The sequence below is a fragment of the Periophthalmus magnuspinnatus genome, chromosome 17, assembly GCF_009829125.3.
Source record: "Periophthalmus magnuspinnatus isolate fPerMag1 chromosome 17, fPerMag1.2.pri, whole genome shotgun sequence".
In the NCBI taxonomy this organism is placed as follows: domain Eukaryota; kingdom Metazoa; phylum Chordata; class Actinopteri; order Gobiiformes; family Gobiidae; genus Periophthalmus; species Periophthalmus magnuspinnatus.
The window spans coordinates 31,229,579-31,249,528 of record NC_047142.1 but is presented as its reverse complement, the minus strand read 5'-3'; the positions used below and the strand labels follow the sequence as shown (position 1 = coordinate 31,249,528).

At 46.5% G+C, this 19,950-nt stretch overlaps 1 protein-coding gene across 1 annotated transcript in view; it reads left to right on the top strand.

The window, feature by feature from the left end:
- LOC117384850 (receptor-type tyrosine-protein phosphatase N2-like) overlaps positions 1-18,835 on the top strand; it is a 73,259-nt gene extending 54,424 nt beyond the window's left edge. The window contains exons 19-24 of the mRNA XM_055228271.1: positions 3,583-3,702; positions 4,350-4,516; positions 8,615-8,668; positions 11,342-11,406; positions 11,536-11,609; positions 15,513-18,835. Of these exons, the coding sequence (XP_055084246.1) occupies positions 3,583-3,702; positions 4,350-4,516; positions 8,615-8,668; positions 11,342-11,406; positions 11,536-11,609; positions 15,513-15,584 (552 nt within the window). The 3' untranslated portion in view covers positions 15,585-18,835. The remainder of the gene's footprint in view (positions 1-3,582; positions 3,703-4,349; positions 4,517-8,614; positions 8,669-11,341; positions 11,407-11,535; positions 11,610-15,512) is intronic.
- Positions 18,836-19,950: the final 1,115 nt, after the last annotated feature.

The window sequence follows — 19,950 nt, the reverse complement described above, 5'->3', positions numbered from 1 at the left end:
AGTCATTTTAAAGGATCAAACGCATGTGACCTCCCTGAGTTGGGGGTGACTGACAAGTGGATTAGACAAGTGGATTAGCCACTCAGGGACAGGCATGGTGCGCCCAAAAACAAAAATATGGCTGCTTACGAGGAAAAAAGAAAGGATGGAAATAAAATATCACAGGGACTGCAAAACATGGTGGATTTCTGCAGAATCAAGGAGCAAAGCACTAAACTCTGTCAATCTGAGGGGAGAGAAATGTCATTTTGTTCAAAACGACAGGTGAACAACGAGCTGCTTTGTTTCATATGCATCACTGAAATAAACAAATCTGATTGGACAGCTGTGTTTGAGTCTGGCTTGAGACGTGATGGAGGGAGTAGTGACCAGACTGATATCCCTTTATATTTTCAGTCTGGAGCTGGCAGCTGACAATGAGATGATATTTTGTTAGTAAATCAGAAATGTGCTCTAACTGCCTGTAAATGTGTTGGGTGAGGTTCAAGTATTCATAAAAAGTGAATGGGCTGTAACGTTAACCACAGGAGTGCAGGAATATCACTTTATACTAGGGCTGTTAACTGCAATTAATCAAAAACATGGACAGTGATGACTGATGCAGCTGGAGCTTGCATCTGTCACCAAAGAATCCAGTTACACCCGCAAGCGACAATAAATGGCCTTGACCCACTAAACCTGTCTTTTTATTTAAGTTCCCAATTACTTTCAGTTCTAAATGTGCTGCAGTGTCATTATGATTCCTACAGAAATGTGTAAAATCTGTCCATTAGAATAATCTGATAAAACATTAGTGAGTATATAAGTTACATTTTAGACCCCAAAATATCAGATCCCATAGAGTCCACCCTGAGTCCATCTGTGCGACATAATGTGAGTTTGATGGCTCCATTACAGCTGCAGTTACACAGAATATTCAGAGAGAACCAGCAGTGGGGCAGCTCCCTGATGGACCCTGACCCAGAAAATTGCTCTCCGTCTGGGCACAGAGGCGTGAGGCATGTGGGGTCACGGTGGGAGTGGGCATTTTGACACATGGTAGCACTTTAAAAAGAAAGACCGCATACAGACAGACAAACAAGCTAATTCAGAACAAAATGATCATGATTAGCTTTAATAATGTAATTAATTAAAACACATTTGACCTTAAAATCTGAAAAAAATTTAACACCATTAAGATATGAGTCTGGTCGCCATTTAATCTTCCAAGTTCAGATGGGCATGATTGGCAGGTGGATTAGCCAATCAGGGACATGCATGGTCCATTTGTATCAAAACAAATATGGCTGTTTAAGAGTAAAGGGGGAAAAAAATCTGCAGATTCAATTAGCGGAGCACTAAACTCTGTTAATCTGAGGTGAGAGAAATGTGATTTTCAAAATAGTGGGTGACCAATGAGCTCCTTCGTTTCACATGTGTCCCTGAAATAAACAAATCTGAATTGGACGATCATGCTTGGTTCTGGCTCGAGATGCGACAGAGGGAGTTTGTGACCAGATTGATATTCTTCAGTATAAAAAATACAGTACAAATACTTGTTCGGGGACCTCTCTACAGATCTGGTGTGTAACTTGACCTTGTGGCGTTAACTACTTGTCTCCATGGAAATAGACGTTTAAAGCCATACAGAAGAACATTCCAGACAAAGGCATAACATTTCAACAGTTACAATCAGGTGGTAGAAACTACCCAGAAAAGCTACATAGTGAACATTTAACTCAATTTTTAAAGGTGCTAACAATTTGTAGTGGTCCTAAGTTATTCCTCTTTTACCTTACGCATTAAGAGCATCCTAATTATTCACCGTGATGAGTTTAAAAGCACTTTTCACAACTTTCAGAGAAAATGTTGTCCAAAATCTTGGACTAAACCCAAAACTAGACTAGGATTAAAACAGTGCTAGAACAGGGCCAAACCAAATCTAAATTGGGACTAAACCGGGACCAAACCAAAACTAAAACAGGTTTACATCAGGACTACATCACTTCTGGGACAGGACCAAACCAGGACAAAACCATGACCAAATCAGTACTAAACCAAGACTAAACCAGTTCTGGAACAGGACTAAACCTGGACTAAACCAGGACCAAACCGGGACCAAACCGGGACCAAACCAGGACCAAACTTGGACTCAACTAGGACTAGAAAAGGGCCAAACCAAGACTAAACCAACTTTTAGAGACCAGAGGAGATTTTGCTGTCACATTAACATTAACAACAACTAGCATGCTAATGCAGACTTCCTGATTATCAGGCAATATACCGCTTTATAATTAGACGCAGAGAGCACACAGTGTACTTATTTTGACCTCATGAGCTGCTGATACAATATATCTGTGCTACATTTTTCTCAAGTACAAAAAAATAAAAAATGGGTAATGGGCCTTTAAGTCACACTAACGCCTTGCAGCTAATGATGAGGTTAAATCTATGGGTTTGATCCTGGTCCGGATACAGCGCGTGGGAGAGCGGACATGTCGTTAACACGTTTCTATGAGAGTGTGAGAAAAGTGCGGAAAACTGCCCAAACTTCAATAATTATCTCTGAACTAAACTTAAGAACAGCAAAAGTTTAAAGAAATGAAAGTGGCCTTGGTTCTGTTAAAGGTCAAATCTCCAAATGTGTGACTGCGTTTTTAATTTAGAATACACGCATCTGTGCAAACAGTTTGAACAAAGATGATGAGAGAGAAATCAAGAGGACCTCATATCAGATCAGGACCTCTGCCAAGGCACTGAGGACTCCAGTCTTCCTGATTTTTCTGATTAGTGTTAGCAATTGAATTTGCGATTTATATTTAAAAAGTAGGATTCAGTTCAGAGTGCACATGGTAAACATCTCCGGGAGCTTTCACATTTGAGAGAAGAAATATGAACTGATACTAAACAAAGTGGGGATGTACCTGGTTTTTCCAATGATTCTGAGCAAAATGTGTCTTGTGTCTAGATATATTGTAAAAGTAGCTCTTGAGGTCAAAATGGTCCGCTGTGTACTGTCTGCGTCTAATTATAAAGCATTTTATTTATATTATAAGTTAGCATGCTAGGTTTGTTAGTGGTTCTTATAAACTCATTGTGGTGAATAATTAGGATGCTCAGAATACATAATATAAGTGAGAAATAACTTTGGATCACTACAAACTGTTTAAAATGAACTAGTTCTGTTTCTCACATTTTAAAACAGCAAAATCAGGTACAGCGCCTTTAAATGTAGTTCACTGAAATTGAGTAAGTGGGCTAGGTGACAGGTGAGACTACCAGACTTCCCTCTCCCCAAACACTTCCTCCATGGCACCGTAAGGACAAACCAAAACAACCGATGGCCGATTAGCTCTGCTGGATATAAATACGGCAGATTTTTAATCATTTCTACCCCAACCCAGTGCCCTCTTCGCATTAAGTTGTTCAGTTGAAGCTAAATGTCTCTTCTTTAGTCAAGTGGTCAGCTCAAACAACATATTGGTCTATGTTGGAGGTTCAAGTCTGATAGCCGATATGCTAAAAGGGCAAATATTGGTCACATCTCTGCTTGTGTCCTTCAGATGGTGTGGCCCTATGTTCACACCTCTGTTTTTGTTTCAGATGGTGTGGGAGAATGGATGTGTGGTCATTGTTATGCTCACTCCTCTGGTGGAGAGCGGCGTCAAACAGTGTTACCACTACTGGCCTGACGAGGGATCCAACCTGTATCACATCTATGAGGTGAGACACTTATTCAACTTAGACCACATGTATGTAAGGTAAAGACCAGTCTCTACCTCATCTACAAGATGAGAATCCAGTTTATCCCTCTGTATGAGGTAAAGCTGCAGATCCACTCTATATCACATCCATAGGGAAACATTAGGATAATGTTCTAAACACGTCTTATACAACACTTATGAACAGTCACTTTTGTATGGTTCATGTATCGGTCACCACACTTTGTGGTGGTAAGGAGCTGCGCCTGGTTTACTGTACCAGCAGCTCTTCTGTCTGTAGAAGAGAGGACATTGAAATGTCTTATAATTGGGTTCATGAAAAGTTGTCAAAAGTCCCGAAAATCAGTAAGTATTGAAACTAGATACTGAAGTATCGATAACAAAATAAAGTCACATAAATAGAACAATATTGGGCAGTTTAAAAACAATCTTGAGCTGTATCAGAACTAATGAGACCACAGAATATTAAAATTAAAAAGTACTATTATTTTATGTTGAAAATGACTTGTCTATTACAGAGAAAGTAGATTTTTATTGTAATTTGTGGTATATAAATCAGTATTGAGCATTGTGACAGCAACAGTTTGTACTGTTTTGATAATCGTGCCCGTTCAAAAGAGTTCATTCACGTCTCTGCGTCCTCCTCAGGTGAACCTGGTGTCCGAGCACATCTGGTGTGATGACTTCCTGGTTCGGAGCTTCTACTTGAAGAACATGCAAACCAACGAGACACGCACCGTCACGCAGTTCCACTTCCTGACCTGGCTGAGCTCAGGGGCACCAGACAACAGCCGCACGCTGCTCGACTTCCGCAGGTGAACAAGAGTTTTTAAACAGTTCACTTTTTTTATGACTGTAATAACTGTTAAATAAGTGTATGTACAGGAGTATGAAGTGGTGTTAGTGATAATCAGCCAGAGGAAAACAGCCATTTGAGCGCTAAACCAATCAGAGTAAAAACACGGAGGAGAGGGGAGGAGCCATGTTCAGCACAGAGTTACTGGAGCAACAAGGTCACGACCCCATGAGCACAGGATGTACAGCACCAGTCCAGTCTCTGCAACTGCCACACTGTTGTGTCTTTGGACAACGCACTGGGCCCCTCCCCTGCTGTCTGTGTTCTGTGAGAGACAGTTTGACAGAAGGATTAAATGTGCTGTACAAAAGTGAAAGTGATGAATATGTGAGGTGGTTATGATGTAATCCACCAGAGCTCAGAGGACGTTTAGTGTTTAGGGATTTGGGGATTTTGTGTTTTGTGATATTTTGGTGCAGACGTCTGTTGTTTCTCAGACGTCCTCCATCTTGGTATTATTCACATATTTTCTGTCACTGTCTTTTCTTTTCTCTCACCCCAACCCTAACCCTTAATCCCCCTCTCCTTCTTTCTCTAAACCTCCCCTCTCTTTCTCCTCACCCCCCTCCCCTCTCTTTCTCTCTCACACCCTTCTTGGTTACTACGCCGTCTTGCTCTTTGTTTTCTATAGCTTTATCTCCCTTCTGCTCGTTTTCTATCGCTCCCCTCTCCCACCCTCTGTCATTTTCGTTTCTCTTCCTCGCTCTTCCTCTGCCCCTTTTTTCTCTCCCTCTCCCCCCCTCCACTCCCCCCACCCTCCTCTTCCCCTACCTCTTCCTCCCTCTCTCTTTCCCTTCTCTTCCCCTTTCTCTCCTCAGCCCCCTTCTTTGCCCCTTTCCCCCATGTCTCCCACTCTCTCCTCTATCTCTTCCCCCCTCTCTCCTTTTTAGCCCCACTCTCCCTCCCTCCTTCCTCCCATCCCTCTGCCCCTCTCCGTTTTACCAGCTAACTAGCGGTTTCCAGTGTCATTTTTGTGATGTTGCAGCTAGTAATATGAGCCCAGTTGCATAGTCACAAAAGTGATCATTGGAGACTGTGACTCTGCAACCAAAGACCTGCCCCTTTTACCCTCTAACCCCGCCCTTTTTATTCCTATCCCGCCTCCTGCGCTCACTGACCCACAAAGACCCGCCCTCTGCTTGCTTATTGGTTGCCTGGCTTCTCCTTGTTTTTAAATCAGATGCCCTTCCCCTGTTTCTCTCTAAAGCTGCGTTCACACTTCACAACACAACTAACTTGTTTGGACCAGACCAGGACTAAACCAGCGATAAACCAGGACTAAACCAGCACCAAACCAGGACCAAACCAGGACCAAACCAGAACCAAACCAGGACCAAACCAGGACCAAACCAGGACCAAACCAGAACCAAACCAGAACCAAACCAGGACCAAACCAGGACCAAACCAGGACCAAACCAGGACAAAACCAGGGCTAAACCAGAGCCAAACCAGGACCAAACAAGGACTAAACCAGAACTAGAACCAGACTACAACAGAACTAAGGTTGGACAAAGAACAGGACAAAATCAGGACCAAACCAGGACTAAAAGTAGGACTAGAACAGGACTAAACCAGGACCAAACCACACTTATGTTTACATGTGTGTGTTTTAGCTAAGTCATTGTATTTGCCCATTTTGACATATTTTCATTTGATTTCATTGATAACTGATTCACCAGTGTAATAATATGTTTTAGAATGCTCCCTTTGAATGCACCTAAGCCTGCTGTCTGTTTGTGGAGGACAGCCATGTTTGCATTTGCTAAACCTGCTCTAAACCAGGTCTAAACCAGGTCTAAACCTTGTCTAAACCAGGTCCAAACCAGGTTTAAAACAGGTCTAAGTCAGGTCTAAACCTGCTCTAAAACAGGTTTAAACTGGATCTAAACCTGGTCTAAACTTGATCTAAATCTGATCTGAACCTGGTCTGACCCTGGTCTAAACCTTGTCTAAAGTCTCTGCATAAATCTGATCCTTTAGAAAGACACAATTCTTCTCTCTCCTTCTGTTTTCTCTCCACTTCCTTTCTCATTTCTCCTTGTCTCCCTCCTTTCCTCGCTCTACTTTTCACTCTATCTTTCTCCCTCTCTCTATTCTCACTCCACCCCCTCTCTCCCTCCACTCCTCACCACCCTCTCTCTCTCTCTTTGTCTCTCTCCCTCTTCCTCTTGTCTCTCTCTCCTTCTCACTCTACCTCTCTCTTCCTCTTATCTCTCTCTCTCCTCTCACCCCTTTCCTTCTCTCTTCCTCTCGTCTCTCCCTCATCTCTCTTCCCCTCACATCCTCTCATCTCTCTCCCCCTCACATCCTCTCATCTCTCCTCTCTCGTTTCTCCCCCCTTTTCCTCTCTCTCGTCTTTCTCTCTCCTTCTCCATCACGCACTGTCTGCTGCTGTTGCCACGGTAACCTCTCATCCACCTGACTCCAGCTTTCCCCTGCTCCGAGCCCAAACAAGGAGCCGTGACACAGCCTTCATTTTCAAAAACAACTGTCTGCTTGAACACTGCTGAGGGAGGGCATCTGACACTCATCTGACGTGTGGTTTTGTTTTAGTTTCCACATGGTTTCAATGAGGTGTACTCACAGTTTAGTCCTGGTTCAGTCCTGGTTTAGTTCTGGTTTAGTCCTGGTTCAGTCCTGGTTTAGTTCTGGTTCAGTCCTGTTTCAGTCCTGGTTCAGTTCTGGTTTAGTTCTGGATTAATCCTGTTTTAATCCTGGTTCAAATCTGGTTTAGTCTTGATTTAGTCCTAGTTCAGTCCTGGTCTAATCCTGGTGAAGACCTGGTTAAGACCTGGTTTCCAGCTGGTGCAGAGTTGCAGTGGCTGAATGCATTAAACATCAGCCTTATGCGGTGTTCCTTGTGAAAACTCTTCATGAAACAGAATCCAAAATGGCGTCCAGCTGTGACCCAACGTGGGTCCAGAGAAATCACTATCTGACCAAAACTCGTCAGAAACTCATGAAGTCAAACTTGTTTTAGAGAGGAGGAGGAGGAGGAGGAGGAGGAGGAGGAGGAGGAAGAGGAGGAAGAGGGAGAGGAAAAGGGGTAGGACGGAGAAAGGAAGGAGAGGGAGAGAAGGAGAGGGAGAGAAGGAGGAAAGGGAAGAGGAGGAGAAAGAGGAGGTGGAGGGAGTAGGGGAGCAGAAAGTGGAAGAAGAGAAGGAAGTGGAGAAAGAGGAGGAGGAGGAAGAGGTGTAGGAGGAGGGAGAGAAGAAGGAGAGGGAGAGAAGGAGGAGAGGGAAGAGGAGGAGGAGGGAGAAGAGGTGGAGGGAATAGGGGAGGAGGAAGTGGAAGAAGAGGAGGAGAAGGAAGTGGAGAAAGAGGAGGAGGAAGAAGTGGAGAATGGTGAGGAATAAACTTTCAAGTCATTGTTCAACCTTTACTGTTGTAAAGACAAGGCAGCAGATTCAAAAGTCTGGTGTTGTCTTTTTTTTTTTTTTTTTTTTTTTTTTTTTTTTTTTTTTTTTTTTTTACAAAACTATGGCAGTTTTACACTGTTCCCCCTCTGGACCTAAGATGTTTACAAGTACATTGGAGCACTGCTGACAACCAGGTCCAGTCTAGGTCTAGCCCTGGATCAGTGCACAGAGGTGTTCCCGGTCTGGAGTCCTCAGTATCTGTTAGAGATATTTGGAGATGTAGACAGATGTAGATGACTCAAACGTGTGAATGAAACAGAACACAGCTCTGGACATACTGGTACATCTGCACCTATACTGAAACATTTGCTGGATCGGATATCGGCTTCAGTCTAAACCTCAAAGCTCACACAAGTCCTTCATACAGGACGTTTAAGTCTGTGCTGCTGTTCACCCTGCATTTTCTTCTTTCTGAAGTAGTCCTTGTAAAATCGTTGTTCATTATATTTCTCCACTTGAACAATCTCAAGTGATTCTGCCAGATCCTGGATGTTGTTTCCATCACTGTTATGTTTTAGGATTGCTTTTATTTTGAAAGGTGACGACACTCGTTGGTGCTGAAAAGTGAGAACTCATCAGAGGAAGGTGCAGATTGTCTTGTTTTCCATTTGTGTAATTTTGAAGTTTTTGTTTTTCAGGAAAGTGAACAAATGTTACCGCGGCCGCTCCTGCCCCATCATCGTGCACTGCAGGCGAGTCACACACACAGAGAGACACACAGACATGCACAGAGACACACACAAAGAGACATGCACAGAGACACACACACAGACATGCACAGAGACACACACACAGACATGCACAGAGACACACACAGACATGCACAGAGACACACACAGAGAGACATGCACAGAGACACACACAGAGAGACATTCACAGAGACACACACACAGACATGCACAGAGACACACACAGAGAGACATTCACAGAGACACACACAGAGAGACATGCACAGAGACACACACAGAGAGACATTCACAGAGACACACACACAGACATGCACAGAGACACACACAGAGAGACATTCACAGAGACACACACAGAGAGACATGCACAGAGACACACACAGAGAGACATTCACAGAGACACACACACAGACATTCACAGAGACACACACACAGACATGCACAGAGACACACACAGACATTCACAGAGACACACACAGAGAGACATGCACAGAGACACACACAGAGAGACATTCACAGAGACACACACACAGACATTCACAGAGACACACACACAGACATGCACAGAGACACACACAGAGAGACATTCACAGAGACACACACAGAGACATGCACAGAGACACACACAGAGAGACATTCACAGAGACACAGACATGCACAGAGACACACACACAGACATGCACAGAGACACACACACACAGACATGCACACTCAGAGAAACACACAGACATGCACAGAGGCACACAGAGAGACATGCACAGAGACACAGAGACAGACATGCACAGAGACACACACACAGACATGCACAGAGACACACAAAGACATGCACACTCAGAGACACACACAGACATGCACAGAGACATACACAGAGACACACACAGACATGCACAGAGACACACACATACAGAGACACACATACAGAGACATGCACAGAGACATACACACAGAGACACACATACAGAGACATGCACAGAGACACACACGCAGACATGAGTAGACAGAGACACACACACACAGACATGCACAGAGACACACACACAGACATGCACAGAGAGACACACACAGACATGCACAGAGACACACACACAGACATGTACAGAGACACACACACAGACATGCACAGAGACACACACACACAGACATCCACAGAGACACACAGAGAGACATGCACAGAGACACACAAAGACATGCACACTCAGAGACACACACAGACATGCACAGAGACATACACAGAGACACACACAGACATGCACAGAGACACACACACACACACATACAGAGACACACGTACAGAGACATGCACAGAGACATACACACAGAGACACACATACAGAGACATGCACAGAGACACACACACACAGACATGAGTAGACAGAGACACACACACAGAGACATGCACAGAGACACACACACGCAGACATGCACAGAGACATGCACAGAGACACACACACAGAGACACACATACAGAGACATACACACAGAGACACACACAGACATGCACAGAGACACACACAGACATGCACAGAGACACGCACAGACATGCACAGAGACACACACACAGACATGTACAGAGACACACACACAGACATGCACAGAGACACACACACAGACATGCACAGAGACACACACACAGAGACACACACACAGAGACATGCACAGAGACACACACACGCAGACATGCACAGACAGAGACATGCACAGAGAGACACACACAGACACACACATACAGAGACATACACACAGAGACATGCACAGAGACACACACAGACATGCACAGAGACACACACAGACATGCACAGAGACACACATACAGAGACATGCACAGAGACATACACACAGAGACACACATACAGAGACATGCACAGAGACACACACACGCAGACATGCGTAGACAGAGACACACACACACAGAGACATGCACAGAGACACACACACAGAGACACACATACAGAGACATACACACAGAGACACACACAGAGACACACATACAGAGACATCCACACATAGAGACGCACACACAGAGAGACACTGACATACACAGAGACACACACAGAAACACCCACACAGACACACACACAGAGACACAGAGACACACACAGAGGAACACAGAGACATGCACAAAGACACACAGAGGAACACAGACACACACAGACAAACACACACACAGACGAACATAGAGACACACACAGAGGAACACAGAGACACAGACGCATAGAGACACACATGGAGGAAGACAAAGACACACACAGACACAGAGACACACACATTTACACACACTCAAATTACACACACGAGTAACACACAAATGCATACACAAAATTTCTCACACGTGATAGAATCCTGCCTCGTCATGGTGCACTGCAGGAGAGTCACACTCATGTTGGGTTTCTAGGCTTCCATTGACTGATCTTAATCTTAACCTAAACCCTGACCTGTTTGAACCCAGATCTGAACTTTAAACCATGTTGTGGATCTAATTATAAAGGATTTTCATCAAGGATCAGATTTTTGGTCCTCACAATGTTTCCACTGAAGTGACTGTACAGATTTCAGTCTCCACAATGTAATAAATACCTGCCCACACATACAAACTGTATGACACAAAATACTGTGTGAACAAAACCATGTAAACAGATACGTGTATTTAAATCTGTGCTGATGTGATGTTTTGTGTTCCAGTGACGGAGCGGGCAGGACTGGCACCTACATCCTCATCGACATGGTCCTCAACAAGATGGCAAAAGGTGGGCGTGGCTTTAAAGCACAAAAGTGCAATAATAGGATAGGACTCAGTTTAAATAAAATAAATATAATGCAAATACTGTGTGTGGTAATATAATAGTGTGTGTTAATGTGGGATTTCTGTGTGACAGGAGCCAAGGAAATTGACATCGCAGCGACACTGGAGCATCTGAGGGACCAGAGACCAGGGATGGTCCAGACTAAGGTTTGTCCTGGTTTGTCCTGCTTTGTTCTGGTTTATTCTGATCTGCAGTCTGCAAATGTCCAGGGCCTCACCAACCTCATTTTGTGAGCCAAAATGCTGATGTCCATTGTCTTGGGCTCAGACAGCACGTGACGCAGCTCTGGTCCAGTGGCTGCAAGTATTCCATATAAGTAAAAGTGTCAAAGGGGCTCAGACCACACACCGTGCAGTCCAGTGGTGCTGGTGGAGGTGCTCTCTGAATTCTTTCTGTTGGGGTCTATTTTTGCCATCCATCCATCCATTTTCTTCCGCTTATCCGGGGCCGGGTCGCGGGGGCAGCAGTCTAAGCAGGGACTCCCAGACTTCCCTCACCCCGGACACGTCCTCCAGCTCCTCCGGTGGGACCTCAAGGCGTTCCCAGGCCAGAGAGACATAGTCCAGCCTGCCCTGGGTCTTCCCCGGGGCCTCCTCCCGGTGGGACATGCCCAGAACACCTCCCTAGGGAGGTGTCCAGGAGGCATCCTGAGCAGATGCCCGAGCCACCTCAACTGGTTCCTCTCGACGTGTAGGAGCAGCGGCTCTACTCCGAGCTCCTCCCATGTGACTGAGCTCCTCACCCTATCCCTAAGGGTGCACCCAGCCACTCTGCGGAGGAAACCCATTTCAGCCGCTTGTATCCGCGACCTTGTCCTTTCGGTCATTACCCAGAGCTCATGACCATAGGTGAGGGTAGGAACGTAGATTGACCGGTAAATCGAGAGCTTCGCCTTCCGGCTCAGCTCCTTCTTCACCACAACGGACCAATACAGCGACCGCATCACTGCAGACGCTGCACCGATCCGCCTGTCAATTTCACGCTCCATCCTTCCCTCACTCGTGAACAAGACCCCGAGATACTTGAACTCCTCCACTTGGGGCAGAGACTCACCACCCACCCGGAGAGAGCAAACCACCTTTTTCCGGTCGAGAAACATGGCCTCGGATTTGGAGGAGCTGATTCTCATCCCAGCCACTTCACACTCGGCTGCAAACCGCCCCAGTGCCTGCTGCAGGTCCTGGCTCGAAGAAGCCATCAGGACAACATCATCTGCAAACAGCAGAGATGAAATCCTGTGGTTCCCAAACCAGACACCCTCTGGCCCCTGGCTGCCCCTAGAAATTCTGTCCATAAATATAATGAACAGAACCGGTGACAAAGGGCAGCCCTGGCGGAGTCCAACATGCACCGGGAAGAGGTCTGACTTACTGCCGGCAATGCGAACACAGCTCCTGCTCCGGTCATACAGGGACCGGACAGCCCTTAGCAAAGAGCCCCGGACCCCATACTCCCAGAGCACCCCCCAAAGGACACCACAAGGGAAACGGTCGAATGCCTTCTCCAGATCCACAAAACACATGTGAACTGGTTGGGCAAACTCCCATGAACCTTCGAGGACCCGATGGAGAGTATAGAGCTGGTCCAGTGTTCCACGACCGGGACGAAAACCACACTGTTCCTCCTGAATCCGAGGTTCGACTATCGGTCGGATTCTCCTCTCCAGTACCCTGGAGTAGACCTTACCGGGAAGGCTGAGGAGTGTGATTCACCTGTAATTGGAACACACCCTCTGGTCCCCCTTCTTATATAGAGGGACCACCAACCCGGTCTGCAACTCCACAGGTACTGTCCCCGACCGCCACGCGATGTTGCATAGACGTGTCAGACAAGACAGTCCCACAACATCCAGAGACTTGAGGTACTCAGGACGGATCTCTTCCACCCCCGGAGCCTTGCCACCGAGGAGCTTGCCAACCACCTCAGTGACTTCAGCCAGGGTGATGGATGAGTCTGCCTCCGGGTCCCCAGTCTCTGCTTCCTCCTGGGAAGACATGACGGGGGGATTGAGGAGATCCTCAAAGTATTCCTTCCACCGCCCGACAACATCCCCAGTCGAGGTCAGCAGCTCTCCACCCGCAATGTAAACAGTGTTGGTGAAGCACTGCTTCCCCCTCCTGAGGCGTCGGACGGTTTGCCAGAATCTCTTTGAGGCCGTCCGATAGTCCTCCTCCATGGCCTCCCCGAACTCCTCCCAACCCCGAGTTTTTGCCTCTGCAACCACACGAGCCGCAGCACGCTTGGCCCGCCTGTACTCATCGGCTGCCTCAGGAGTCCCACGAGCCAACAAGGCTCGATAGGACTCTTCAGCTTGACGGCATCCCTTACGTCCGGTGTCCACCACCGAGTTCGGGGATTGCCGCCACGACAAGCACCGCAGACTTTACAACCACAACTACAAGCGGCCGCATCGACAATAGAGGTGGAGAACATGGCCCACTCGGAGTCCATGTCCCCAGCCTCCCCCGGGATCAAGGAGAAGTTCTCCCGGAGGTGGGAGTTGAAGACCCCCCTGACAGAGGGCTCCGCCAGACGTTCCCAGCAGACCCTCACAATGCGCTTGGGTCTGCCAGGTCTGTCCGGCTTCCTCCTCCGCCAGCGGATCCAACTCACCACCAGGTGGTGATCAGTTGACAGCTCAGCCCCTCTCTTCACCCGAGTGTCCAAGACACGCGGTCGGAGGTCAGATGACACGACAACAAAGTCGATCATCGACCTCCGACCTAGAGTGTCCTGGTGTCACGTGCACCGATGGACACCCTTGTGCTCGAACATGGTGTTTGTTATGGACAAACTTTGACTAGCACAGAAGTCCAATAACAAAACACCACTCGGGTTCAGATCAGGGAGGCCGTTCTTCCCAATCACGCCCCTCCAAGTGTCACTGTCATTACCCACATGGGCATTGAAGTCCCCCAGGAGAACAACGGACTGTCTAGTACCCCTCCCAGGGACTCCAAGAAGGCCGGGTACTCCGCACTGCTGTTTGGCCCGTAGGCCGACACAACAGTGAGAGACCTGTCCCCGACCCGAAGGCGCAGGGACGCGACCCTCTCGTTCACCGGAGTGAACCCCAACACGCAGCGGCTGAGCTGTGGGGCAATGAGCAAGCCCACACCAGCTCGCCGCCGCTCCCCGCAGGCAACGCCAGAGAAATGGAGAGTCCAACCCCTCTCAAGAAGTTGGGTTCCAGAGCCCAAACTGTGCATGGAGGTGAGGCCGACTATATCTAGTCGGTAACGCTCAACCTCCCACACAAGCTCCGGCTCCTTCCCCCCCAGTGAGGTGACATTCAATGTCCCCAGAGCCAGTCTCCATGTCCAGAGATCCGGTCGTCGAAGTCTTCGACTGCTGCCTAGATCTTCATGCACCGGCCCCTTACGGATCCTCTTGCGGGTGGTGGGTCCACATGAGGACGGCCCCACGTCACTCCTTCGGGCTGAGCCCGGCCGGGCCTCGTGGGGAAAGGCCCGGCCGGGCTCCCCACCAGGCGCTCGCTGTCGAGCACCCACCCCAGGCCTGGCTTCAGGGTGGGGCCCCGGTAACGCCGGTCCGGGCGACGTAGCTTGCCTTGATTGAATTCTCTTCATAAGGGACTTCTGAACCGCTCTTCGTCTGTCCCGTCCCCCTGGACCTGTTTGCCATGGGTGACCCTACCAGGGGCATGAAGCCCCTGACAACATAGCTCCCAGGATCATTCGGGTGCTCAAACCCCTCCACCACGTTAAGGTGGCAGTTCAGGGAGGGGTCAATTTTTTCCCTTTTCCCTTAATAAAAGAATAGTTGTGATGTGAACATGTGGTCTCTGTGCAGCTTTACAGGCAACTAAACATAATTACATGAGTTTACACGTTCACCTCAGAATAATAATCATTCTAGTCTCCAGTCTGACTGAGGCTCAAACGCGTGCTGAGATGGTCCATGTGTCCAACGCAAAGAGTTAACAAATAAAGTCCATTTATTCCTCTGCACTAATCTCTCATCTCTTTCTCTCTCTCCCTCTTTCTCTCTGCTCTCTTCTCTTCTTTTTTCCCTCCCATCTCTCTCAGGACCAGTTTGAGTTCGCCTTGACGACGGTTGCCGAGGAGGTGAACGCCATCTTGAAAGCCCTGCCGCAGTAGAAGAGAGACCCCATTTGACCTCTGACCCTGTGGACCCCTGCTGTGTCTGGGTCTTTGCTTTGTCGGCCATTTTGTGTCTGTCCCTCTCCAGTTTCCCTTGGTCTGTGCATTACGTCATTGTCCAATTTTTACTGTTCATCAGATTTAAGTGCAATTTTTGGTTTTCATTTTGACATAATTATGATAATTATGAGGACTTTACACTGTACAAGTGCTGGACCTACAGAAATATTGTGAGAGAACATCCTCAAGTGTTTTAAGTGTTCACTGTTGCCCCTGACGCACAAAACTACACTGTAAAAATATTGTTCACATGAGTTAAAATGACTTGAATTCACCAGAGTCCAGTCAACTTAGTTAGAATAGTTCAGAGTCATTTAGAGATTTCGTCTATCCATGGGTTTCAGAGTGATGAAAATCACTTGTTAATTGCCATAGCAATTAACAATTCAAATATTACATCTCAAAATATCACATATAAACAGGGAGTTGAAGCTCATGAATAGATTGCAGAGACAACTTAAAGTTGCGCCATGTAACTTTTCTCTTGGTTCAATAATTAAACCAAATCTACAGAAGTCAAACTGACAAACAGCATTATGAATCGCCCTGTCGTTTTAACCACTGTAAATGTATTTTTGTAGTTTTGTGCAAATCCAAAAACTCTTAAAATATGTATTTCTGATCTTATATTTTGTTGTACACTTTGAGATGCAGTGTGATTAGCTTAGCGGCTAACTGTCCATTCTAAACACATCTATGAGATATGACTTGAGTACACTTGTGTTTCTGTATTGATGCTTCAGTAGCAGTTGTATGTAGCATTTCTGGCTGCACTGCACATGTTCAAATGGCATTGAATATTCTATCTATTTTAAATATATTTAGTGACACGTTTTAGACTCGGGATGTGGGGTCACCTCTTCTGCTTTTTGAATGAAACAGTAAAAGTTCAAAATTATGGCAAAATGATTGGTCTGTATAATGCTCCGCCCACAAGCCTACGTCTCTCCACGCTCCCACACAACAATCCTCCATAAATATACAAAAACTGAACACAAAACTGTACTCTACAACTTCACAAACCTGATGCGATGTGCAGTAGTTTCAGAAGCGGAATGCACTCTGATTGTTTTGTGATAGTGCTCTGAAGGGGGAGTGACTTAGCGCAGAGAACATGTAAATATGTTATGTGTCAACACTTATAGAAGTAAAATACCCCCTCCTTAAGGAACCTGCATTTAAAGTGAATGGCCTTCAAAAACATAGAGGAGCACTTCTGGATGACCACCTGGTGATGTCACCAGGTGGAAGAGCGTGTTTGTACATCAGAGCAGAGCAGGTGACCTTCAAAAGTACTTTTGTTTATTTGTTTATTGAATCTACATTTGGACAGTTCTTTAAATTATGTTATTGTAGATCAGATTTGCATTGTTTTGTATGGACATTCCTCTGTCTCTGCATGCACCCACCTCCCTCTCTCTCTTCCTCCTTTCTCCTCTCTCTGTCATTCTCCTCTCTCTCTCATTCTCCTCTCTCTCATTCTGTCTCTCACTCTCCTCTCTCTCTCTCTCTCTCTGTCTCTCTCTCTCACTTTCCTCCCTCATTCTGTTTCTCATTTTCCTCTCTCTCTCATTCTCCTCTCTCTCTCATTCTGTCTCTCATTCTCCTCTCTCTCTCATTCTGTCTCTCATTCTCCTCTCTCTCATTCTGTCTCTCATTCTCCTCTCTCTCATTCTGTCTCACTCTCCTCTTCCTCTCTCCCTGTGTCACTCTCTTCTTCCTTTCTCATTCTCTCTCTCGCTCTCTCCTCTCCCTCTTTCATTCTGTCTCTCTCTTTCCTCTCCCTCTCTCGCTCCTCTCCCTCTCTCCCTTCTTCTCCCCGTGTCCCACTCTCCCTCGTTCATTCTGGCCCGGTCTCATCTATCTCCCTCGCTCTTTCTTGTATTTCCTCTTAAATGTTTTGGATCTGAGTCCGAACACGTTTTAAATCCTGTGAGATTCTGATGAAAGAAAAACCGACGCAGTGGAAATGATGCAACTCTGCAGCAAAACATGTCATTTTATCCACTGCAAAAACGCTGGAAAAGATCTCTAAAAACACAGCAAAAACACCCAAAAAACAGGGTAAAAACTCTCTAAAAACATCACCTAGAGGCTGTTTAAATGACTCCAGTTCAGAATATTATTGGTAAAGTCTCTGTGCTTGATTTTTACTGCGTTAAAAACTTTAAAAACAGAACTAGCTCATTTTAAACAGTTTGCAGTGGTCCAAAGTTATCCTACGCTCACCTTATACATTCTGAACATCCTAATTATTCACCATGATGAGTTTATAAGCGCTTTTCACAACTTTTAGAGACCAGAGCGGAGCTTTGCTAACAACAACTAATTAATGTACGATATAAGACTTTATGATTAGATGCAGACAGCGCACAGAGGACTTGACATCGACAGCTACTCATGTAAAATATCTGTACTGGGGCAAATACTCTAATACTCTAATACTGTCGTAACGGGTGTGTGTGGCGGACCAAAGGATGCAGACTCGGGGAATATTTACAGGATTTATTGTAAGAATAGGACAATGTACAACCAGTGGGTGATCCGGAGGTGAGCAGGTGAACAGGAAACACAGGGACCGAGGACATGAAGGGACGATGGGAAGACAGGCAGACCAGACGGGCGTAGGGCAGAGCGGGCAGGAGACATCCCGGGCCGGAGCACGACAGGAACGTGGACATGCAGTGACACGACAATGATGAAGAGAACACGACAATGATCCCGCGCTGAGTCTCTTCTCCCAGCTCCCTTTATGTGCAGCAGGTGAGTTGATTGCACTGATGGGCTGCAGGTGTGCACAGGAGCCAGGAGCCCAGCCCAGATCTGGCAGGTGAGGGAGGGAAAGAGCAGGACAGGAGGAAAACCAGGAGTGGACAGTGCGGATCATGACAAATACCCTTTAAATAGAACATATGTATTGTTAAGAGATGAAAGTCCAGTCTAACTTCTGAAGTCGATGTAAACCTGTAAAAACTCAAACAAAGAAGAAATATTCAGAACTAAAGTGATTTAAACTCAGATGTGTTTTTGCAGTGTGATTTGAGCTTGTGAATTTGTCTCAACTCGAGAACAAAATGCTGTAAAGAGAGTTCTCTCATTAAACCGCTGTGCTCAGAATCTGTCTGTGTAAATATGAAAAATATTTTTGTTCTATTGGTGTAAAACAGAATAAATCTATTGTTGAAGCAGAGACTCAGAGCGCCTGTTATAACTGCGGTCACACAGAGAGCGCCTGTTATAACTGCGGTCACACAGAGAGAGCGCCTGTTATAACTGCGGTCACATACAGAGCACCTGTTATAACTGCAGTCACACAGAGAGCGCCTGTTATAACTGCGGTCACACAGAGAGCGCCTGTTATAACTGCGGTCACATACAGAGCACCTGTTATAACTGCGGTCACATAGAGAGAGCGCCTGTTATAACTGCGGTCACATAGAGAGCGCCTGTTATAACTGCGGTCACACAGAGAGCGCCTGTTATAACTGCGGTCACACAGAGAGCGCCTGTTATAACTGCAGTCACACAGAGGGCGCCTGTTATAACTGCGGTCACATAGAGAGAGCGCCTGTTATAACTGCAGTCACATAGAGAGCGCCTGTTATAACTGCGGTCACATACAGAGCACCTGTTATAACTGCAGTCACACAGAGAGAGCGCCTGTTATAACTGCGGTCACATACAGAGTGCCTGTTATAACTGCAGTCACACAGAGAGCGCCTGTTATAACTGCAGTCACACAGAGAGCGCCTGTTATAACTGCGGTCACATACAGAGCGCCTGTTATAACTGCGGTCACATAGAGAGAGCGCCTGTTATAACTGCGGTCACATAGAGAGCGCCTGTTATAACTGCGGTCACACAGAGAGCGCCTGTTATAACTGCGGTCACACAGAGAGCGCCTGTTATAACTGCAGTCACATAGAGAGCGCCTGTTATAACTGCGGTCACATACAGAGCGCCTGTTATAACTGCGGTCACATACAGAGCGCCTGTTATAACTGCGGTCACATAGAGAGCGCCTGTTATAACTGCCTGTTATAACTGCGGTCACATAGAGAGAGCGCCTGTTATAACTGCGGTCACATACAGAGCGCCTGTTATAACTGCAGTCACACAGAGAGCGCCTGTTATAACTGCAGTCACACAGAGAGCGCCTGTTATAACTGCGGTCACATACAGAGCGCCTGTTATAACTGCAGTCACACAGAGAGCGCCTGTTATAACTGCAGTCACATACAGAGCGCCTGTTATAACTGCAGTCACACAGAGAGCGCCTGTTATAACTGCAGTCACACAGAGA